The 25,316-nt window shown below is 41.4% G+C and overlaps 1 protein-coding gene across 3 annotated transcripts in view; it reads left to right on the top strand.

Annotated features, from left to right (window-relative positions):
- Positions 1 to 25,316, top strand: part of Smg6 (SMG6 nonsense mediated mRNA decay factor) — a 241,036-nt gene that overhangs the window by 64,903 nt on the left and 150,817 nt on the right. For all 3 annotated transcript variants that reach the window (XM_075991665.1, XM_075991667.1, XM_075991666.1), the window contains exon 10: positions 3,368 to 3,513. In XM_075991665.1, the coding sequence (XP_075847780.1) occupies positions 3,368 to 3,513 (146 nt within the window). The remainder of the gene's footprint in view (positions 1 to 3,367; positions 3,514 to 25,316) is intronic.

Here is a 25,316-nt window from a genome sequence, read left to right as displayed (position 1 = left end):
ACACACACATGCACTTAAAAATATGGAAATAATATACTATCATTATGTCAGTTTTAGTATAATTTTTGTGATATGTAGATAAGGAGTAAAGATATTTCTCAAAGAAAAAGACATGAAGCTACTTATAGTTTGAAACCAAAATCAAAAAGGAGTTTGGTTAAAAATCTGGGAAGCAGAAGTCTCATTATTGAATCCTGGAGAGGTGGCCTTTTGGTTGTTTGAGACAGGATTTCTCTATCATAGTCCTGGGTGTTCTGGAACTCACTATATAGACCAGGATGGTCTCAAACTCAGAGATTTTCCTGCCTCTGAAAAGGTGACCTTCTATTTAATTTTCAATTTTTTTAATTTTTTTTTTTTTTGAGATAGGGTTTCTCTGTAGCTTTGGAGCCTGTCCTAGACGAGGCTGTCCTCGAACTCACAGAGATCTGTTTGCCTCTACATCCCAAGTGCTGGGATTAAAGATGTTTGCTGCCATGCCTGGCCCCACCCAGTTTCTCTTTTTAAAATGGGGTCATGCCGGGCAGTGTGGCAAGCACCTTTAATCCCAGCAGAGGCAGACGGAGCTACGTGAGTTCGAAGTCAGTCTGGTCTACAGAAGGAGTTCCAGGACAAGTTTAAAAGCTACAGAGAAACTCTGTCTCAAAGTGGGGTGAGGGAGCCAGAGTCTCATTCAGTAGCCCTGAGCTAGAACTTGCTCTGTAGATAAGACCAACCTCAAACTCACAGAGATCTGCCTGTCTACGCCTCTTGAGTTCAGAAAAAGCTATATTCTCTTATATTTGATGTGAGAGACTAATTTATATTCTTACCCCTGATTCTTTTAATTATGTTGTGCTTTTCAAAGGGAGGGTTTTTGTTTGTTTGTTTTGTTTTAAGTTTCTGAAAAAGAGAAAGTGAACATTTGACCTGTACTCATATCAGACTTTAGTCTGATCCATGGAGTGTTAATGGATCTGTTTCAGTTCCTACCCCAGGGAAGAGGCTTCCTCAGACACATGTCCCATGTGACACTTCTGTCCTGTCATTCTGCTGGCTCTCTACTGCCTTTCAACACATGGCCTTGAAACTTGCCTAGTATGGCTGCTTTTTCATGCAGAGTGAACTCTGCTCTTCTTGTAATGAGAAGTACTAGCCCCCTCCCCACTTCCATCCAGAGAGAGTGCTGCACAGTGTCAGGATTTAAAATGAAACCTTTGTTATAGCCCATGGGGAAAAATGGATCTGATCCAGCCACAAACATCACTCCCTGCCATTTCTAGTCTATCGAGAGTCTTAGCAGCTCTGAAGTTTTTTAGAGGGAAAATTTTTTTGCTTTGTTTTGTTTTGCTTTGCTTTGCTTTGATTTGGGGCATGGGGGTGGTGCGGGAAGCAAATGCATGGCATGTTTTGTGCCAGTGAAAATGAGGACAGTTGAGCAGAGGCAAACTGGAATGTAAACTGTGATTGACCCGTAGCTGTGGCATGACTTCTGGGCACCAGCAGGTCAGCAGTACAAGTTGCCATCCAAAAACAAGGTATAAAAGTTGCCAAAATTCCATAAAGCTCTGGGGTTTTCTTATCTAGGGAGGTTGCTATTCAACGATAAAGACTAAGGTTAGGGTGAAAGTCACACCACCTTTCTCCAGGATTTGAGAAGGGTTGCCTGCCTTGGCTTTCTAGAAGCTATTTATTAATCCAGACTAGAGCTGTTCCCCACTGCACCATCAGTGCACCACAAGCAATTTGATGGCGGGCGTGGGGGGGTGGGAGGGTAAAAGATGCTTTGCTGACCACGAATTGTTCAGCATAGCCCTAAGGCCTGTGTGCCTGGTTTCTCTCTCTAGCACCAAGTTTGAGTTTGCTTTTTATTTCAGAGGATTTCAGCTGTGGTTTACTCCTGTTGCCAAAGGAGCTCCAGGCATGCACCACTGTTTAGGATCCAGTGGCCACATTTGGCAAGCAATGGTTTGAATGACCTCTCCTTAGGAGCCCTAGGTCACTGGCTTGATTTCTGCCTCCCTACAACATTACAGGCTCTTCCTGTATTGGGAGTGGCAGTTGGCCAGGGCATTGTATTTCCACTGGCCTGAAAACATGCAGACCCTAATGAGCTTGTGAGAGGGAGGATAGCAGCACAGGAAAGGCTGGAAGCAAACCATTGCGAGTCCTAGGTTTGGGGCTCCTCAAGGGGAGGTTTGGGATCAATGGGTGGGCAGTGAATGTAATAACACCTAAGAAGGCAGAGCTATGTCTGAGTTCTTCTTTTTCTTCTCTTTGTTTTTAAATTTTAGACAAGCTCTTGCTGTGTATTCTAGACTGTCTTTGAACTTCAGATCCTCCTGCCTCAGCCGCTCAAGCACTGGGTTTATAGGCATGAGCCACCACCATGTCTTGTTTCTAAAGTAAATCTTTCAGTAAAGAATCTTTTTTTAAAAAAAAACATTTCTTATAGTTTATTTAACTTTTATTTTTTATGTGCATTGGTATGAAGGTGTCAGATCCTCTGGAACTGGATCTTCAGACAGTTGTGAGCTGCCATGTGGGTGCTGGGAATTGAACCCAGGTCCTCTGGAAGAGAAGTCAGTGCTCTTAACCACTGAGTCATCTCTCTAGCCCCTCAGTAAAGAATCTTTTACATGATGAGACTCCTTTTATAGAGTACAGTTTTTATATCTGAGACTTTTAGGGAAGGTGTAGGTATTACAGTCTAAAAGAAATTTATTTATTATTTAGAACCCTGTTTCAAAGAGAAACTCTTTGTTGTTGTTGTTTTGAGACAGGGTTTTCCTGTAGCTTTGGAGCCTGTCCTGGAACTAGCTGTTGTAGACCAGGCTGGCCTTGAACTCACAGAGATCCGCCTGCCTCTGCCTCCCAAGTGCTGGGATTAAAGGCGTGTGCCACCACCGCTGGGCTTTCAAAGAGAAACTCTTTTTTTTTTTAAAGATTTATTTATTATGTATTCAGTGTTTATGTATCCCTGCAGGCCAGAAGAGGGCACCAAATGTCATTACAGATGGTTGTGAGCACATGTGGTTGCTGGGAATTGAACTCAGGACCTTTGGAAGAGCAGGCAAAGCTCTTACCCACTGAGCCATCCCTTCTTCAAAGAGAATCCATTTAATATTGCAGGTTAAAAAAAAAATAGCATGCCAAAGTGTTATAGCCGTTTATCCACTAATTGAGTTATTTTCATCTCTAAACTTTGAACACTTTGTTCTCTCTTTTTTTTTTCTTCTATTTGTGCAAAACTGTAGGATACCAGGAAGGTTTTGTAAGAGTAACAAAGAAACTTCTTAGGCATTAGTTCTCTGCTTGGGGAAGGAGGCATCATTTTTCCAGGTGCTTTTAAGGATATGCCTCAATAATGGACTCTCTATATCTGTAGGATGGAGACATTCCCTGCAGTGGCTGAGAAGGTCCTTAAGGAGTTCCAAGTGTTGCTACAACATAGCCCATCTCCTATTGGAAGTACCCGTATGTTGCAGCTTATGACCATCAACATGTTTGCTGTACATAACTCCCAATTGAAAGGTAAGAAAAATTCAGTTTCTCCTTCTAAACAGTTGAATTTAGTATCTTTTCTATGTACCTTATCACTTCCCCTGCTCTCAAACATACACACACATACACACACCCCTTGCCACTATTGCTTCTTAGGTCTTAAGTCTCTGAATTCTGTTAGACTCTGGTGCTTGGGTGGGATAAAAGGAGAGATTTATGAGTATAAAGTTTAATTTAAAAATCTAGAGATACTTTTGCACATCTGGCCATGTTAATGGCAGCAGCAAGGCCTCTTAGAGGCTGCAGACCCAGTTTTTTCCCAAGGGAGAGGCATTGCTGAAATGTTTCATTCCGAAGACCGTATGCTTGGCAGGGATTGGGAATTGCTGTTTCTGGACTCATGTACCCTGTTTGTTCAATATGGAAAAGTCTAGTTCCCTGTGGGATATCCCTTGTGGGACCCTGCCAGAGAGTAAGAACAGAGAATTGATGAGCTTTGGTGACTCAAATCTGGAAGCACAAAACCTACCAGGCTCAGAATTTGGCTAGTGTACTGGTATGCACTCTGAAGTGTTTTTCTGAACACTTGGTGTTCTGTCTCTGTCTCTGTCTCTCTCTCTCTCTCTGTCTCTCTGTCTCTGTCTCTCTCTCTCTCTCTCTCTCTCTGTGTGTGTGTGTGTGTGTGTGTGTGTGTGTGTGTGTGTTGCGGGGTGTGGAGAGGAGGAGGGAGGGAAGGGAAGATTGGTACAGTTTTTAAATGTTCTGATGACTATGTCATGTTTGAAGGATATTTCTAAGATTCCTTCTCTTCTCTGTACCTCACTTAGGTAAGGTTGATGTTGTTTGACTTGATAGAAATATGTAGTATGAGTGACATTATTTTGTGTTTCTGCACAACATGTTGCCAAGGAGTCATTCTAGAGCATCAACAGACTAGAGCCATCAACAGAGTGTTTGGTCAGGTTCTTATCTGCAATGCCCCATGGAGACTGTGTCATAAAGCAGATCTGATGTTTCTAAACAGTGCCACTGCTCTTCGGTTGTCCCTTTTCTCAGAGCCCTCTCCTCTCATCCTGCAGTCCATCTGGTTCCCTTCTTGTCTGTATTGGGACTTTTGTTCAGCTTGCTGCTGGTAAGGAACTTCTCATGAGTGAATGTACCACATTTCCCTAAAGACAGGGATTCACCTGGGTTTTCAATCCCCTCTGAATCCTGGAGGACTTTTCCCATCAAGCTTACTGATAACTGCATCCAGAATTTTCAGCAGTGGGCAAGATACAGACGTATAAGAGCCTTTCTCAGTGTACCCAGTCGTTCCTGAGGCGGCTGTTGACACGGGGCTGCAAGAAGACCTGGAGTCTTGCGGGGAAGCGTTGGATTCTAAGAAGAAAATAGTTTGTAGTGGTGCCCTGGTGAGCCTGTGCAGTCTTAAAGGGAGGGAAATTTTGCTACCAAGAAGGAAGCTCTCAGGGTGTGGTGTACATGCCTTTAATTTTGGTCTACTTATCAAGTTCTTGGCCAGTCAGAGCTACATAGTGACACTTTGTCTGCTCTCTGGGCTCTAGAAGCAGGGCCTCCAGTTGCCCTGCATTCATTTTCTGCTCTCCTACCCAAACCACCCACTGCTGTGTGAGTTGGAGAGCTGGGACACAAAATTCAGGCAACAAAGGACCTGTGGTCTCTGTATGTGTGAACGTAAAGAGCCTGTTTTCAACAGTTTCTTCTGTGTAGAAAAATATACCCTGGGCTTTTCATGGACTACTAGTGAGTCTTTTTCTTGTAGCTGTTGCTAAGTAAAGGCTAAGAAAATAGGGGTAAAAGGAAGGTGAGGATAGAGGAGGACTGTTCGGTATTTGAGGTCAAAATATTTTTTGTAGGGCTTTTTCTGTAGTTGGTCGTAAGGTGGATCCTCTAGCCAGAAATGACAGATAAAGACCTATGGCCCTACTCCCTTTACTGCTCTTGGTCTGGCTCTCAGCTCCATGAGGCAAGAGGAGCCTAAGATGAGGTGGTCACAGGCTCCAAGGGTGGTTCAGGGAAAAACAGCCCAGGCCACAGGATATAACACTCAACTGGGACACAGAGCTCTGCGGACGTGCTGCCAAGTACCCGGTGTGCAGCTGAGGCGGCCATCCAGACCCCACTGTGTGGGCTGCCATTGGGAGAGGGGTGAACAGAGCACTCAGCAGGGCTGGTTGGTGGGAAGATGCACTTTTCCATTTCCCAGCACATGAGTCATCATCTCTGGGCCCCTGTGCTGTGCTTGCACGGACAGTGGCAAGAAGGGGGTGTTGTGGCTGAGTAGCAGCATCTGTGTCGGGGGTGGAGAGCGAAGGGGGTTGGGGAGAGGGTAACGATTTAAATCCTTCACTAATCAGCAGCACTTTGAATCACATTTTTATGAGTAAGGAAGTGATAAATCAAGCTCTGTGTGTTTAGCCCCCAAGTCCTGTCAGCTGGTGCCCTTCTAACGGGTTCTGTCCCAGCCAGTCTGTAGGCTGTCACAGTCACCACCCAGCCACAGGTCCCTGGCTGTCTGAAACCAGGAAGCAAGGCCTGACACAGCCTGGCCTCCCAGGTGCTCTGGGTCCATGGTGATTTGGCAGTCATTGCAAATTACAGAACATCTGGACCATCATTTTTCTTTCCATTCCCTCCTGGATGTGTCCTTCTGGGTGGGTTGTTTGCATATGTCAGTTCCTGGGCTCTGTAAAGTAGAACATTAAAGCCTGAAGCAGAGGTGATCTTGTTGGATTCTTTTGTTCTGTGCCAGAGCCATCTCCATAGATGTGGGGTCAGGATTATAATTTGGAAAGCAACAGAGATGTTCTTCCTTAAAAAGTATGTCCTTTGTTAATGGCCTAGTGCTACAATACCATCATGGATCATTTTTGTGTTCAGTGATCCCTTTGTGGTAACTACCTTCTTTTTACATCAGTAGGCCAGAGGTGGAAATGATTTGGCTGCTAACACTTTATTGTGTTTACATTTCAAATATGCTTTCTTTGTAGACATGGAATATTTAAATGCTTTGGATGTGGTAGCAGACACTAAAGTAGAGGGGCAAAACTGTGGTGGAGAGAATGGTGTCCTACATTAGAATGTAGGAAACTGACTTCCTTAATCATGAGCCCTGTGTAAAAATCCTACCTCTGGGATTATAGCTTAGAATCTTAATACTTTCTATGAGATGGTTGAAGACAGATATGTTTGAGGTGAAGACAGGAGTATTTAGAGGTTCTGGTATAAGGGTGGTATTTCTTAGATACAAGGTGTTTGTTGAATGCACAAATGAGAAAGGTCAAGGAAAGTTGTGGTTTTTTACCTGGCCAGTGTCCAAAGTTGGTGGCTACATAGGTGGTTCTTGAAGTGATGTCATAATGTCTATGGCATTCTGAGCCTGAAAGGATAAAGGGCCTTCTTCTGTGTCTCAGTATTAATACTTCAGTAGTGACTGATAGGAGGCTAGAGGTTGAACTGCTGAACTAAACCACAAGTACTCCAAGAACTTGAATTTTTAAAAAATTGTAATTTAAGGAAATAAAACTAGTTTCTTGAAGACAAGTAACTGAAGCAACATTTGTGGTAGGGCATCATGGAAACCTCTTTGCATCTCTCATCTGTGCCCAATTTGCTCCAATCTGGACTTGCCTTTGTTGCCCCCACCCTTTTCAAAAATATGTTTTATAATTTTTGGAATCAAAACCATCTCAGGCACACTGTTCTATTTTACTGTATTATTAGATTATTTTTCCTATAAATCACTGGATGTTACTCATTGGCCACCACTAGAATAACTTTCCTTTTCTGTGTCCTGGCTTTTTCTTTTTGCTTCTCTGCTAGTTCGTAGAGTATATCTCCATTTCAGCCCTCTAAAAGAGTCCTGGTAGCAGCAGCAAGAGGGCACCCAAGAGGCACTTCTTGTGTGCTGTTCATGTTGCTTGCTCTGAGAAAACATTTAGGTGTTATAATTGAGGTAGAACTAGTCTGGCCTTCATTTCATGATCGTTTGTATCTTGTTTTGTTTTTTTCTGTTTTTATTTATTTATTATTTTTTAGACCGTAGCTCACTCTGGTTTTTTTTTTTTTTTTTTTTTTTTTGAGACAGGGTTTCTCTGTAGCTTTGATGCCTGTCCTGGAACTAGCTCTTGTAGACCAGGCCTGGCCTCGAACTCCCAGAGATCCGCCTGCCTCTGCCTCCCGAGTGCTGGGATTAAAGGCATGTGCCACCACCGCCCGGCCATAGCTCACTCTGTAGCCCAGGCTGGTCTCAAACTTGAAATACCATTACCTGACCACCTTAGTAATAGGAAGACAGCTATGCATCATTCTGCCTAGCATATGCATGCCTCTTGTTATTAATATTCCTGAATTGCAAGGGAGAGAGGAAGTGCTACATGGGTGTCTTGTAGGAATTTAAAACTATGGCTGCCTACCTGGTAATAACAGAGTTTAACCCATAGGCATGGGCTTCTTCAAGCCATTAGTTATATATAGAGTTGACTCCAGTTAGGAGGTTCATTTCACAGTCAGAATTTGTCTTTCAGCATAAAGCATACCTAAGACTTTAGGAAGAGCAGTTTGTTCTTTCTATCGAATCACTTCTAAGTCTTTTACTCAAGCAGAATGTATGAAGTGTCTAATCCTCTACTTGACAGAACAGTTGTACAGAGGAAATCCACCTTTCATAAGGGGTTAGACTTGAGTTTAGCTGTATAAACTGTCCCTCTCATTCCTCCTCCTATATCCCTGTTGATAGAAGTCCTTGGGCTCTTTCTCAATGAGAATCATGGATAGGTAGAATTCTCTAATAACGCTACTGGTCTTCATTTCCAGGACTCCTCAAGTTAGAGTAAATTAGCAGACAGAAAGTCAACATGGCCAAATTTTTTTGTGACTATAAAAGGTCAGAATGGGTAAGGTGTGGGAAGGCTGGCTGGAGGAGGCTGCATCAGTAAGCTTTCCTCTTGTCAACAGGCTGCTTAGCCAACTCCTTTCCCTTGACAATCTGATTATGCCTTTTGCTGAAGTTCTCTGAAAAAGAAGACAAGAGTAAAAGAAGTAAACTTCAAGGCAGTCACTGATTTTTTCCCAGCTCTGAATTCCAGTCCCTTTTCTTGTCAGGACAAATCTACTGCTTTAGGCTGAGGAAAGTAGTGGAAAGTTAAATGAGAAAATACAGTCACGTCAATTAAATTAACCTTACTCTAGCATCCTATCTGTTGGGGACATGGTCTTTGTTTACCTGAAGATAACAGTGTGGTTGGGTAGCTATGGCTGGTTTGGTGTCATGCAAAGGTGCCATATCCCTGTTTTAAGCAGTGATTATAAGTGGTATATTTAGTTTTTGTTAGCATTTTATTGCTTCTCAATTTGGCATCTTTTTCCCTTCCTTGGAAAGACTTATACTGGAGGAGAAATAATGTTTAGGGGAAATTTGGCAGCAGTATTTGCAGCCACCCTTTCCATTCTTTTTTCATTTTTTACTAATTTTCAGTGTTGGCACTCAAATTCAGGGCCTAACACATCTAGGTAACCACTATTGTTAATCTGAATTCCTAGCCCTAAATCTGTATTTAAAGCTTGATTTATACCAGTCGGTGGTGGTGCACACCTTTAATCCCAGCACGTGGGAGGCAGAGGCAGGGTGAGCTCTGTGAGTTCAAGGCCAGCCTGCTCTACAAGAGCTGTCCAGGAAGGACAGCAAAGACTGTTTAGAGAAACTTTGTCTTGAAAAACAAACAAACAAACAAACAAAAGCTTGATTTATTATTAGACTTTTCAACAGGCCTAAATTTTTTGATAGAAATACATAAAGGCTGATTTCGAGAGAAAAAATTTATATATATTATCTGCTATATTTTGATCATATTCAGCCCTGTTCTTCCTGATTCCATTCCCTACCTTTTGCTTCCCTAACTTCATGCCTTTATTTGTTTTTAGAGACAGTTTTTTGTTTGTTTGTTTGTTTGTTTGTTTGGTGTGTGTGTGTGTGTGTGTGTGTGTGTGTGTGTGTGTGTATGTAGCCTTTTTGTGGTTGTCCTGGAACTAGCTCTGTAGACCAGGCTGGCCTCTAACTTACTGAGATCTTCCTGCCTTTGCCTCCCAAATTGATTACCACTATATCATTCCTGCCACTATTGTACCAATTGACATATCTTACTATGGCTCATTTATTGTAGTTCACAAGGTTTGTGACTGGTTCAAACCTCCCCCCCCCACACACACAGCAGACTGTATAACACCTTCCAATATCATAAAAGCAGTTAGCAGGAAGGGAGCTTTCTAGTCAGTACCAACTTTATTTCTCCATGTCCTGTGGCTAGTCTTTAGCAACAGGGTCTCACTGGTTCAGTTCTGGTGGCCAAACAAGAGCAATGGCAATAGTCTAAATTATTTTAGGGGTCTCCAGGACACCTGTGACCAACTCAAGGCGAAGTATCCCACACCTGACACTGGGCTTTGCATTTGGCAACCTATGGCTTCTGCAATGAACATAATATGCGATATAGGGTAGCTCCAGTTCAACTGTTTTATTTGGATTGGGGGGAGGAAGGAGAGAGGGAGGGAAGGAGAGAGAGAAGAATAAATGAATATGAGTGTGTTTCCATGTGTCTTTTTCAATTATTCTTAGTGTTAGTTATTCCTCCCCAGCTCTATTCCTCACCCTACTCTTCCATTCCTACCCCAACTTAAACCTCCCTCCCCATTATTCTTTCTTTCCCCTTCTTAAGTCACTGGTGTTCTACTATCCTCCCTCCTTTGACATCTTTTTCCCCTTCTTCATCAGTGGTTCCTTTCTAGTTTCCTGGATTCTATAGGTACTTACAAATTAAACACACAAATATAAAAATGCAAAGCTAAGATCCATATGTGAGTGAGAACATGCAACATTTGTCTTTCTGGGTCTTGGTTTCCTCACTGAGTATATGTTTCAAAGCTCCATTAATTTACTGGGAAACTTAGTAATTTTGTTTTTCCTTAGAGCTGAATAAAATAACATTGTATCTAGGTACCTGATTTTCATTATCAACTCATCAACTGATGATCATCCTAACTATTATGAATAGAGCAGTGATGAATATGGATGAGGATATGTCTCTATAGTAAGAAGAAGAGTCCTTTGGGTTATATGCCTAGGAGTGGTATACCTGGGTTATATGGTAGATCTATTTCTAGTTTTTTGACGAACTTCCACACTGATTTGGCTGCATCAGTTTCCACGCTCACTAACAGTGCATTCATTACGTTCTCTACTTCCCACATCTCTGCCAACATTTGATATCTTTTATTTTGTTTTTTGAGACAGGATCTCACCATATTATCCTGGCTGGCCTGGAACTCACTGTGTAGACCAGGCAGACCTTGGACTCACAGAGTTCCTGTCTGCTTCTTGAGGGCTGGGATTAAAGGTGTGGGTTACCATGCTCAACTAATATTATTTTCTTTTTCTTAAGATTTAGTTTTATTTTATGCGTGTGGGTGTTTTGCCTGTATGTTTGTCTGTGTACCACATGCCTACAGTGCAAAGGAGACCAGAAGAAGGCATTAAATCCTCTAAAACAGGAGTTAGTGTGATGTGGGTGCTGAGGACTGAACCCAGGTCTTCTGTAAGAGCAGAACCATCTCTCCAGTCCCATCTTTCATTTTCTTATTAGCCATTCTGACTAGAGTAAGATGGAATCTTAAAATAGTTTTAATTTGCATTTCCCAGATTACTATGGATGGTGAATACTTGTAAAAATATTTGTTAGCACCAAGCATGGTTAACATATATGCCCATATATATACATGTTAACATGTATATACTTAGTCATCACAATTAAGATACTGCACATTTTTGTCATCCTATGTAATTCTTGTTGAGTCCATCCTGTTCATTTCCACCTCTGGCCCTAGGAAGCCACTGATTTGTTTTCTATTGCTGTAGTTACCTCTTGTCTTTTTTAGAGTTTCATGTGTATAGAATTGTTTACTGTTTACTTTTTTTGTGTCAGGCTTAGTAAAATATATATTTAATTTTATTAAGAAACTCCTTCTGTTTTTCTTGGTGGTTATATACTTAACGTTCTTGCCATAGGCATCGAGGGTTCAGCTTTATAAATTTGCCAACAGTGGCCGGCTGGTGGTGGCGCACGCCTTTAAAGCTAAGAGAAACCTTGTCTCAAAAAACAAACAAACAAAAAAAAAACCAACCAAACAAAAACCAATACTTTCCCACTTAGCTCTTTCCCCAGCCTCTCTCTCTCTTACCTTCTTTCGAATAGATTTGTTTTTGTTTTGTTTTTCAAAGTTTATTTTCCTTTTTTTTTTGATTTTGGATTATTCTAGGATCTATACTAAATATAGTTACCTTCTCAGGAATAAAAATTATAATCTTCCTATTCTCCTTAACAAAGCAAGGACCGCAGGACACTGAAATTCTGCTCATTTGTTTGCCTTTGTATATTCTCATATCTTTTTCACTTTCAACTCTGTAAGAAAAGCTCTTTGTTGTTTGTTTCCTTGTTGAGACAAGACCTTTCTCTGCAGCCCTAGCTATATTCAAACTTGTTATCCTCCTGCGTCAGCTTCACAAGTTCCAGAATTACAGGTAGGTTCTACTACCATATTCCTATTACATACATTAATTTTTCCCTTTAATGATCTTCCTGGTTGTTTTTTTCCATTTGTATTCTTTTAAATTTATTTATTTATTTATTTAAAATATTTTTTATTGTTTATTGATGTGAAGGTGTCAGATCCCCTGCAACTGGATCTTCAGACAGTTGTGAGCTGCCATGTGGGTGCTGGGAATTGAACCCAGGTCCTCTGGAAGAGCAGTCAGTACTCTTAACCACTGAGCCATCTCTCCAGCCCCTCTTTTAAATTTATTTAGTGAAAATCTTTGATGAGAAACTTTTCTTTTTCAATCTGTGCATGTGTGTATGCATGCAGGTGTATATGTGTGGAAGCCAGAGGTTGATGATAGGTTTCTTTCTCTATCACTCTCCACTGTATTTTTTGAGACAGTCTCTCAGTGAGCCTGGAGCTTGCTGTTTTATTTAGACTGGTTGTTCAGCTAGCCCCTCTCCTCCTCTAGGGTTGTGATTACAGACATCTGCTGCTCTACCCAGCGTTAATGGGGGTACTGCAGATACAAACTCTGATTCTCAGCCCCACTGAACCATTTCCCCAACCTAAAAACATTGTCTTTTGTTTTTCTGGAAAAAGACTTTGTTTTATCTTATTTCCTAAAAAGTTGTGTTTGTTGGTAACAGACTTCTAAGTTTTCTATAGCCACTTAAGAACTGTTACAGAGTTTCCACTATTGCTAAGTAAGGTCAACTATCTGTTCCTTTATTTCTTTTATATTTATTTATTTATGGTTTTTTGAGACAGGATTTCTCAGTAGCTATGGAGCCAGTCCTGGAACTTGCTCTGTAGACCAGGCTGGCCTCAAAACTCACAGAGATTCGCCTGCCTCTGCCTCTCAAGTGTTGGGATGAAAAGCATGCAGCACCATCACCCAGTTATTTCTTTTTAAAAGCAACCCTCACTCCAGTGCTTTTCATGTTTAAAGAAAAAAAAATTAGGCTAGTGATATGACTCTGAGGTAAAGGTGCTTGCTGCCGAATTTCATACGGTAGAAGGAGAGAACCAACTCCTGCAAGGTGTCCTCTGATCTCCAGAAATGTGCCATGGCATGTACATTCTGCTCAAAATAAAGTAAAACAAACAAAAATACCAAAAGACTTTGGTTTTAGTGGTTTGTCTAAATTTGGGTTTTATTTTCTTGCTGGGAATTTGATGGGTTTTCATGTGTCTTTAGACTTTTTTTTGTCCTGCTGGTCTTAGGATATTCTTAGCGCCCCCCCCCCCTCAATTCTGCATCTTCCATGCTTTCTCTGATTTGACATATGTTAGACTTTCATTGTCTTTGATGCTTCTTAAGCCTTTGTTTCATATTTCTCTCCTCCTCCCCTTCCCCCTCCCTACCCCCCATTCCTCCCTCCCTCCCTCCCTCCCTCTCTTTCTCTCTCTCCCTCCCTCTCCCTCTCTCTCTCCCCCCTCCCCTTTCTCTCTCTGCTGCATTCCAAATAATTTCCTAGCCGGGCGGTGGTGGCGCACACCTTTAATCCCAGCACTCGGGAGGCAGAGGCAGGCGGATCTCTGTGAGTTCGAGACCAGCCTGGTCTACAAGAGCTAGTTCCAGGACAGGCTCCAAAGCTACAGAGAAATCCTGTCTCGAAAAACAAAAACAAAAAAAACAAAACAAACAAACAAACCAAATAATTTCCTTAACTCTTTTTGTTTAGTTCACCAAACTTTCCCTTAACTATGTTTTATGTGCCATTGAGAATTTAAGTTTTTATACATATATTTCTATTTTTATATAATACATATATTATGGTGTTTTTTTTGTCCAAGACAGGGTTTCTCTGTTAGTTCTGGCTATCCTGGAACTTGCTCTGTAGACCAGGCTGCCTCCCAAGTGCTGCTAGGATTAAAGGTGTGCATGCACCACTACACCTAGCCATTACCAGTGTTTCCTAAGAAGATTTGGAAGTACTTTTTCTCAATAGTTTGTTGTATTATTAAGAGAGGGGTTCTGGGTAATTATTTTGCCATAGAAAATGCTGCCGGGTGATGGTGGCACACGCCTTTAATTCCAGCACTTGGGAGGCAGAGGCAGGCGGATCTCTGTGAGTTCGAGGCCAGCCTGGTCTGCAGAGCTAATTACAGGACAGGCTCCAAAGCTACAGAAAAACCCTGTCTCAATCAATCAATGAATAAACAAACAAACAAACATAAATAAAATGGATGTGCCCCACACCTATATCCTGTAATACTTGTAATACTTGGGAGGTAGAAACAGGAGGATCAAGGTTCCTTTTTACTTTTCTTTCTCTTTTACTTTTTTTTTTTAATTATAAGTTCTAACTGTAGTGCAAGCTGGTCTAGAACTCACTCAGCTTCCTGAGTGTAAGAGGAATGAACCCCATACCTAGCTCTTTTTGTTTAACATCAGTCTTAAGCTTCTGTTTCTTCAGCTATAACATTAGCAGTTTGGCAGAGCACCTATATCCAGAGGGACAAGGGCATGCAGATTCCTCCACCCTTTTCTTATCTCTGCACATTATATTCTTGTCTTTGGGCAGATGAAATTATCAGGTTCATAATTTTCATTTTTTTCCCCAGAGGTGTTTGGTGTAGAGGATACTTACTCTGAGAGCTAATTGGGTGAGGAAAAAGGTGCAGGAAAGCAAAGGAGAAGCCTGCAGCTGAAGTGATGGATATCATTTATTGCCAAGAGAGTATGAGCTAGTGATCTGGAAAAGAGGGCTCTTTTGTTTCAGCCACATTGCATTACATAGCTGGTGAACCCTTTTGGCCCATAAAATCCTTTCCATTAGTCAGGGTACTCTTTGCTTTTGTTCTTGACTGCTGCTGTTCTCACAGCCTTTTGGTTGCTTGCATGTCTCAATTCCCTTTTCAGAAGGCAGACAGTCATGTGTTTTGGAATGTATTTACAGTAATTGGAGCTTTTTAGCTTAGTTAAGTCCTTCAGATCTAAGATTCCCATTTTAAAGCTGATGTTCAGAAAATACCCCAGTGATCCCTTGCCCCAAGTGCCAGCACCAGATGCAGCAGTTGACACGCTGCTGGGAGTCCAACTGCTGGGCAGCTTTCTAAAACCCAGACACGTGCTATTCACACTTTGGCTTCTGAGGGAAGGAGCAGTGGTTGAAAGAGAGGAGGGGCTGCCAGGGGACTGTGCGGGGGGGGGGGGGGGGGGGGAGATCTCATAATGCCTGCCTAAGGCTGAAGGCTGTGTCAGCTTTCTTCCTCTCTTCTCCAGCTGGCGTTGGTAGGACAGAGTAAATCACCATAGAGTGATTATGAGCTGAACTCGCTGGAGACTTCTATGAGACACATGTGTGACATCACCTTGTTATCACTGTCTGTTCTGCATAACCTCTTTTCACCTCTCCCCTGAGAGAGGGTGATGCCCAAAATTCATGTCAGGGCAGTGAGCACAGGGAAATGTTTGGTAACCGTTATTTTTGAGATGCCTGCTGAGAGTACACACTCAGGCCATTGCCACATTCTTCAAGACTCCTCAGTGGAAGAAAAAACCTTTGCAGACATGGCCTGGTTATCCATTGTGATTAGATATTCTTTTAAGTGTGCAAGAAAAATAAGTAGAAAGTTTTAGCTGGGCGGTGGTGGCGCACGCCTTTAATCCCAGCACTCGAGAGGCAGAGACAGGCGGATCTCTGTGAGTTCCAGGCCAGCCTGGTCTACAGAGCTAGTTCCAGGACAGGAACCAAAAGCTACAGAGAAGGCCTGTCTTGAAAATGCAAAAAGAGGTTTTCGTATATAACTATGTATGTGCACATGTGTTTAGAAGGAAGAGAAGAGAAGGCCAGTAATGTTGACTGGGGCTTGGAGAGAGGTGCGTGGGACCAAACCTGAGGATCTTAAGTTTTCTCCCTCAAACCTACATGGGTAGGAGAGAACTGACTCCTGACAAGTTGTTTTCTTTCCTCCATAAGTACCATAGTGCATATAAGCATGTGCGTGCACACACGTATAAATATACACTAAAATACAATAGAAATTTTTAGTGACTGGAGAGATGATTCATCAGCTGGTAAGATCACTTAACTGCTGTTTCAGAGGACCTGGATTGATTTTTTTTAAGCATTGATTTCTTTAAAAATATCAGATATTCAACCTGATCTACAAGAGCTAGTTCTAGGTCAAGCTCCAAAGCTTCAGAGAAACTTTGTCTCAAAAAAAACCCAAAACCAAACAAACAAACAAACAAAAACCAATCAGACATTCCTTTAAGATCATGTCCTCTGTCCAAAATCTCTACTGGCTTTCTATTTCGTTTATAGTAGTAGCCTATTTACGAGGACTTCCTGTAAGAACTACTCTTCTGACTGTACATTTTTAAAGCTTATTCACTTGCATTTTCTTCTGTCTTATTTACTCTGTTCTAACTATATTGGACTTCTTGCAGGTCCTCTGATAAATGGGAGACTTCTAGACCTGCAGACTTTTTCATTACCTGTTTTTACTACTTGGAATGTTATGTCCAGCTGTGTAGTGCACTTCTCATCTTCTGTAGTTTGTTTGATGTAAAGCTGGCTCCCACCATTCTATCAACACTGTTGTTTTCTGCTTTCACACTGCACTCCTGATCTTCCTGATTGCTCACTTCTGTGCCAGATGGTAAAGAATTTACAATTTACCATGCATATGTTTGTTATTTACTTCTTTCTAATACTGTGCAAGAACATAAGCTCCCTGCAGATAGTTTTTTGACCTCTTGTCTTCAATAAAGTATTGGGCATCTAGAACTGTGAACGGCTCATTGTTAAGTTTTCAGTGAACATGTGTGATGTTCAAGTCAAACAATTGTTTCTTAGTAAGTTGGTCTGAACAATGAAAGTCAAGTGACATTTGTTTGCTGGGTTATTGTCTTTAAATTTTTTTAACCTTTATTTAAACTTAGTGTATATGGGTGTTTTGCCTGTCTGCATATCTGTGTACCAAGTATGTGTCCATGAAATCAGAAGAGGCTGTTGGATTTCCTGGGATTGGAGTTACAGATGGATGTGAGACATCATGTGGTTGCTGGGAATCAAACCCAGGTCCTCTAGAAGAGCAGCCAGTGCTCTAACCACTGAGCCATGTCTCTAGCCCCCTGTGGAATTTCTTTGAAAAAGTATGTCCTTTCTTATCTAGTTCCCTAAGATTTTAATCTTTTATTCTCATCTTTACCTGCCTGATACTTTTATTTCTTCTGTGTTGAGTTACCATATTTCTACTGTAACCTCAGATCATTTCTATCCAGTTTACATAAACTAAATAATTCCTAAAAATTATTTAGAGGACCAAAAATGATAACAAAGTGGAAGACACCTCTAAGCCAACTTCCTCTCTATGATGTTCTTTCAGTATTGTGTACATATTCAAAATTTTCTACACAGTTAAAAAGATGCTGAATATAAGTAAAATGGGTATTTATACCTATGGGTATTTCGGGTGTAAATTTTTCATTTGTGATATTGTTTGTTTATTGGAGGCAGGGTCATTCTGTATAGTCTAGTCTGGCCTTGGATTTCTTCCTCTTGCCTTGGCTGCCTAAATGCTGAGATTATAGGCATGTGCCTTCATATACAGAATTGTAATTAATGTCTTTATACATAAAATTCGTGTTTGCATTTCTTTTTTCTTTATTTATTCTTCTCTCATATATTACATCCTAACCACAGTTTCCCCCTTCCTCCTCTTCTCCAAGTCCTTTCTCAACTCTCTTCACCCCCAGATCCACTCACCCATTCATTTCTCTTCAGAAAAGGGCAGGCCTCCTAGGAATGTCAATCAAACATGGCATAACAAGTTACAGTAAGACTAGGCACATCCCCTCATATTAATTAAGGCTAGATGAGACAACCCATTAGGAGTAAAGGGGTCCCAAAAGCAGGCAAAAGAGTCAGAGTCAACCCCCACTCCCCCTGTTAGGAGTCTCACAAGAAGACCAAGCTACACAATCGTAATATATGTATAGAGTACTAGATCAGACCCATACAGGTTGATTATTGGTTCAGTCTCTGTGAGCCCCTATGAGTCCTGGTTAGTTGATTCTGTGGGCCATGTCCTTGTGGTATCCTTGATCCTTGGCTCCTACAATCCTTCCTGTGGCTCTTCCACAGAATTTCCTGAACTCTGCTTAATGTTTGGCTGTGGGGGGGTGGGGTGGAGAGATGGCTCAGTGGTTAAGAGCACTGGCTGCTCTAAATCTTTTAAAAAAAAGTTTGGCTGTGGGTCTCTGCATCTGTTCTCATTAGTTGATGAAAGAAGCTTCACTGATGACAATTATGCCAGGCTCCTGTCCTGAATAATGCGGCGTGCATCTAAGCAGTGGATCGCATTTCTTATTTTATTGAATATTTATCTATTTCCATCTATCTATCTATCTATCTATCTATCTATCTATCTATCTATCTATCTATCTACCTACCTACCTACCTACCTACCTACCTACCTACCTATCTTCGAGACAGAGTTTTTCTGTAGCTTTGGAGCCTGTCCTGGAACTAGCTCTTGTAGATCAGGCTGGCCTCGAGCTCACAGATCCTCCTGCCTCTGCCTCCTGAGTGCTAGGATTAAAGACGTGCGCCACCACCGCCCAGCTTACTTTTGGTTATTTGGAGAAAGGATCTGTGTACATGCTGTTGCTGTCCTGGAACCCACTGTATAGACCAAATTGGCCTCATAAAGGATCCACCTATCTGTCCCTTCCTAGTACCGTCGTTAAAAATGTGCTCCACCCCAACTGGCTAGATTGTTTATTAGTTCATTTATTTTCCTTATTTTTTTTCAACAGAACTTTATTTTGGCATCCTTCTTTAAGTTTTAACTACATTATTCTCTTCAAAATTGAAGCAATATTATTTCTCCTCTTTTCACCTAAATGTTTTTTTCATAATATATTTTGATCATATTTTTCCACTTTCCTAGTTCCTGTCAGATCCTCTTCACCTTCCTACCCTCTGAACTTAATGTATGTGTTGTCTCTCTCAAAAATAAATACAAAATCAAAACAAACAAAATACTAATTAAGAAAAAGTAATAGGGGGAGGGGGAGGGAAATGGGAGGAGGCAGAAATCTTAGATAGATAGATAGATAGATAGATAGATAGATAGATAGATAGATAGATAGATAGATAAAGATGGACAGTTGGGGGAAAAAAGTAATAACACAAAAAGCCCACAAGGAAACCAGAAACCTGAGTTTATTTTGTGTTAGCCAGCTTCTACTCCAAGACATGGGGCCTACCCTAGAGTATGATTGACATGCCTTGTGGCGCTCCACTGGAAAAACACCGATTTTCTCTTTTCTGTTAGATACTGATTGTGAATAGCTTCCTGGTCAGAGGTGGAATCCCCTGTCCACTTCCCTCTCTCACTGCTGGAACTCTATCTGACTTGAACCAGTGCAGGTCTGTGCCTGTTGCCAGTTTCTGTGAGTTCATATGTGTCCCACTCCTGGTGTGTCCGCCACCTCTGACTCTTCAAATCTTTCTGCCTGCTCGTCCATGTGCACACCTGAGCTTTGAGTGGAAGACTTTGATAAAGACACTCCATTTAAGAGTGAAGGCTCCAAAGTTTCTTACTTTTCATATTGTCCAGTTGTGGATCTCTGTCTTAATAACTATGTACTGCGAAAAGCTGTTTTTCTGATGAGGGTTGAGTGAGGCACTGATCTGTGGGTATAGCAGTATATCATTGTAAGTCATTTTATTGCTGTGTTCCTTTAGTAGAATAATAGTTTTAGGTTTTCCTTTACATCCATGACCTATCTAGTCTCAGGTTCTTGGCCACTTTAGCAGTGTCAGTATGTGTTTCCATGTCATGGAGTGGACCTTGAATGCAATAAAAAAAGTGATACTCCCATAACATATGCCACGATTGCACCAGTATATTTTGTAAGCATGTTGCTGTTGTAGATGTAAGGTTTGTAATTGGGTGATAGACAGTGATGATTACTTTTCTCTTTTGGTATTGTGCAGAGTACCTTCCAGCACTATGAATGGTAGTCAGTAGGGCTGAAGCTTCTAGCTGAGCGCAAACTCAACTTCTCCATGTTTGATGACATAAGTAAGATTATCTTCAGTAATAGGACCTTCCCATCAGGTTTTGGAACGCAACTAATACCTTAGCAGTAGCCTGTGATGTTTAATGGGAACCACTTTGGCCAACAACTTAACAAGATGTAACCCATTCCAGGAACTGGAGGTTTTATTTGGTAACGTGCATTGACATCCCCATACCCATTATACGGTGACTCCATTAAAATGCCTGTCATATATGCATATATTTTAAGAAGCTACTACAGTAATAGGTTTATATATGGTTTTTCAGAAAGTCTTAATTGTTATCTTTTCATAATCCCTTTTTTTTTTACCGTGTTCTCTCATCCCCTCCCTATATTAATCCTCCTATTTTATTTTTCCCTTTATCCCTTCCAAGGGAGATTCTCTCCTCCCTACTGTTAACTTGCTACATACCTAACCTCTGTGGTTATTCTGATTATAGCACATATATTAAAAGCTTAAAAGCTAGCATCTACTTATAAGAGAAAATATTTGTCTTTTTAGGTCTGGGTTACCTCACTCAGGATGATTTTTTTTTCTGCTTCTGTTTACTCCCAGATTTTATTTTTTTTAACAGCTGAATAATATTCCATTGTTTAAATGTACCACATTTTTATTAATCCACTCACCAGTTGGTAGATATCTAAATGTTTTCAATTTCTGGCTATTATGAAAAAAGTAGCAACGAGCATGGATGAGCAAGTAACTCTATATACTCCCCTCTATATATTTTTGCCATTTCCATATTGTCATTTAGTTGGAATCATATGTTCTTTGAATGGTGCCTTCTTTCAGTTAGTGATACATACTTGTGTTTGGTTTGATTTGTTTTTGAGACAGGCTCTCACTGGGCAGTCTTGGTTGTCCTGGAACTTACTATGTAAACCAGGCTGAACTTGAACTCACAGAGATCTGCCTGTCTCTTGAGCGCTGGCATTAAAGGTGTACACCACCATGTTTGGCTATGTCTTTTGCCTGCTTAACCCATGGGTGTACTGGAGTGCCTATGAAGTTCAAAAGAGGGTATTGGATCCCCTGTATCTGAAGTTATGGAAGATTGTGAATGTCCATGTAGGTGCTGGGAACCAAACCTGGGTCCCCTGAAAGAGGAACAAGTGCTCTTCTTAACCACAGAGCCTTCCCTCCAGATCATGATGAACATTCTGTTGTCTGGAATTAATTCACCTAGTGGAAAGTATCTTAATTGTGTCCATGTAGTGGCAGTTCTAAGTATTGTTGCTTAGAACATCCGTGTACAGGTTATTATTGCAGACCTAAGTTTTTTTCATTATTTATTTGATTGAATATCTGGCAGCAGCCTGATAGCTGGGTCATGTGTTGAATATCTTAGTTTTTGTTTGATCATCTTTTGAGAGTGTGGTATATGTTTGTGTATGGTGCATGTGAGTGTGTGTGTGGAACTAGCTCAAGCAAACACATGAAGGGGCCAGAGCAGGACACTGGGGGTGTTTCTTTGTGACACGCTGACTTACTGCCCTGAGACAGGATCTGTCACTGAACCCAGAAATTCTCTGTTTTGGCAAGATTGTCTCTGCCCCTCATTATTGGAGTTACAGGCATGACAGCCTTGTCTAGTTTTTTTATGTGGGTGCTGGGGATTTGAACAGAGGTCCTCATGCTTGCCGAGTAAGAGCTCATGCCTACTGAGCCATCTCCTCAGCTCCAGCTTGGTTGAGAAAGTGTCTCACTGTAGCTCAAGCTGGCCTTGAAAACTTGATCCTCCTGCTCCAGCCATCTAGAGTACTAGGATTATAAGTATATAATTACCGTGCCCAGCTAATACTAAATTTTGTAAATAACTACTAAAACTGTCTTCCAACCTGTCTTGTTGGAAATTATGTTTTGTTGACTATTAGTAAGAATGAAAAATTTTCCCAAGTTTTATTAACCATTTAAAATTATACATAGTTTAATTTTTTATACAGCCTTATATCTTTTTACATCACCTTATTTGAACAGATAGTAAATATAACAAGTACTTGCTACTGACAGTTTTATTTATTATTATGGGGAGAGTGTTTCTTATTATATAGAGGTCAGAGGACAACTTCGTGGAGTCAATTTTCTTCTTCCATTTTTATGTGGGTTCTAGGAATTAAACATAGGTGGCCAGATTTACATGGCAAGAACCTTTACCCATTGAGCCATCTTTGCCAGCTCCTAAGTGGTAATTCCTTGTTTGTATTTGAGTTTTTAAAATTATTTATTGCTGCCTCCAACATGGCTCCAGGAACAGACCAAGTGGAGTGGTGGAAGAATGAAGAAAATATAGACACACAGACACATGTACAGGAAAGCTGGGGACACGTGGACTGGGATCTCTGATGGAGAAAACACAGCACCCAGGAGCTCAGTGTGCTTATTAGATAAATTTGTTTGTTATTTTTTGTTTGTTTTTGTTATTTATTTATTTATTTATTTATTTATTTATTTATTTATTTATTTATTTATTTATTTATTTTGGTTTTTCGAGACAGGGTTTCTCTGTGATTTTGGAGCCTGTCCTGGAACTAGCTCTTGTAGACCAGGCTGGCCTCAAACTCACAGAGCTCCGCCTGCCTCTGCCTCCCGAGTGCTGGGATTAAAGGCGTGCACCACTACCGCCCGGTTTATTAGATAAATTTGAATGGGGTTACTGCACACGGCTGAACAAGGAGGCAAGGTTATTATGTACAGATAAACAAAGCGGCAGGGTGTATGTATATAGATGGATCAAGGATCAAGGAGACAGGTTTAGCCAGTCTAAGAACTGTCTGTATAGGTAGGGGAATAGTCTTCAGGCTGTAAACACCGTGTGAGGGGAGCTATGGTGGACATTTCTGCACTTGTTATCGGTATCCATACTCAGATACCTGAGGAAAGCTTTGCCATTTTCCACTGAGTCTCACTTCCAGCACCACCACTGCTGTCCCTGCCTGGGGAGGGAGGGGGATTTACAATATTTCCATTGATCTTAAGTCTTTGACATAGCCAATTCATGTCAACAACGCAAAACATTCTGGGCTTCTTCTAGTCCCCACAATTTTTATTTGTTATTTTTATGTCTGTGTATATATGTGCATGTGTGAAGGCCTAAAGAAGACACTAGATCCCTCAGAGCTGGAGTTATGGGTGTCTATGGGTCACCTGGTTTGTGATCTGGATGTGTTGGGATCTGGACTCCAATTTCATAATTACCAGTGTTATTTAGCCCAGAATGCTCTGAGGAAAATAGAGCAGATCTTCTGGCCTTCGTGATACCTGCTCTCAGCATTTTGGGCTTCCTCTTGGCCCCTAAAGGCAGACGTGTATTGTCAAGGAAGGGAAATACCTTTACATCTGTGTGCTAGTCCTTTAAGAGAAAGCCTAACGGAAGTGATGTGCAGGGAACATCTGCACTTGGGGCTGAGTGGAGAAAGCGAGATGCACTGCAGCTGGTGTAAGGCCCTGGCAGGCTGAGGCGCTGCTGTCTGTTGGGGTTTACTTCTGTCTACATTGAAACATGGCTTGGGAGGGGGTTGGTGGCCTGCTGCCAGCCTCAGTTAGCCTGCCCTCCTCTTCCCTCCTCACCCCCTTCCTCCAGCCTCCCCTCCCTCATGCTTTAAAGTCACATTTCCAGGCCAGACGTAGAATTAATCTCTGGGCACTTCACATTGCTGGCAGCTGAAAGCAGGATGTGGGATTTTTTTTTCTTTCTTTCTTTTTTTTTTTCTCTTTCTCTCTCTGTGTCTTGGCTGACTTTTTTACCTCTCGAAGAATTTGGAAGGCCATGAGATCCCCCCCTCCCCAAGTACTGTGGAGTTTTTCAGCTCGCTGATCACCCTGCTGCGGCTTCACCCTAATAGACTTCATATGTTGATTCAGTTGACATCAGTATCAAACTATTTTACATGTGATCTGGTGTATTTCCTGAGGAAATCTGCAAGATATTTATTAAGAACTAATAAAATAAACCTCTCCATGAGTTTTTAGGTAGTTTTCAATTTTTCATGTCTCTCTCGTTTCCTCTTATCAATGAGTTGCTATTTTCTCTCTCTACTCTGACCATCACAAAAAGAAACAAAAATAAATGTTTTAAGCTGTTCCTGAAGGGACAAGGAGAGAATAGTTCTGCCATGATGTATCAGCCGGGGATATATTTTTAGTGCAGCATTGTAGAAACTAAAAATATCCTGTTATAGTGGGTCCTTTTTATAGGTCTCTCTCTCTCTCTCTCTCTCTCTCTCTCTCTCTCTCTCTCTCTCTCTCTCTCTCTCTCTCCTCTCTCCTCTCTCCTCTCTCCTCTCTCCTCTCTCTCTCTCTGTTTATAATGTTATGAGCACAAGTGCCTTTGTGCATCAGCAGCCACTCTTCCCATTACAGCTGGACTCCATTAGTCCTTGAAAATTAATGTAATCCTAGTTAAGAAAAAAATTAATTACTCTACCAGAGCTGTGTTTCATCCAAAGCTAGTGTTAGCTCCCTAGCTGGCAGCTTAGTTTGAGAGGCTCCAGGGACCCATGCAGTTGTGGCTTTGGTATCATAGCATTTGCTGCTGTGTTTTTCCTGTTGAGAGCATTCCTCGCTTCTTAAGGGTTAGACATGTGGCATGCAGAGTGACTGCGGACCCCTCTGCCTCTGTGAATTATTATGTTCCAGTCTGGTCATCCCCAGAAGGGATGTCCACCATAGGCTTAACTCACCTGCCTTTGCAGGTTTTCTTAGTTACTGTGTTTCTTTATGAGGGTGTTTCTTTGGCAGTAGTTGGTTTCTCTTGTACCCTGAAGGATAAAACAACATTTGTGAAAGTCTAAGGGGTGGGCAGGATCTGCCAAGGAGGAATCTGTGGATGATTAAGAATGACAGTTTACAGGCTGGAGAAATGGCTCAGTGGTAGATCACTTGCCTAGTATGCATAAAACCCTAGGTTCAGTCCTTGGCACTGTTTAAAAACAAAACAAGAATGACAGTCATGGTTCACCCCCTTACTCTTCGTTATAGGTTTAGGAAAGTTTGTTTAATGCGTACCTTTTATTATAAATGAGCATGTTGGAAGTTGACTGCCAGTTTCTAATCAGACTTCTCAGCACCAGTCCTGAAGAGGGACTGACTGGCTCATCCTGTGAGTAACATTTCCAGTATTTTGATCAGTGTTCTGGGATTCAGTATAAGTCACAGTTCAGAACTGGTTATAGTCCA

The sequence above is a fragment of the Microtus pennsylvanicus genome, chromosome 11 (genome assembly GCF_037038515.1).
Source record: "Microtus pennsylvanicus isolate mMicPen1 chromosome 11, mMicPen1.hap1, whole genome shotgun sequence".
Lineage (NCBI taxonomy): Eukaryota > Metazoa > Chordata > Mammalia > Rodentia > Cricetidae > Microtus > Microtus pennsylvanicus.
This window is presented reverse-complemented; position numbering and strand designations above follow the sequence as displayed.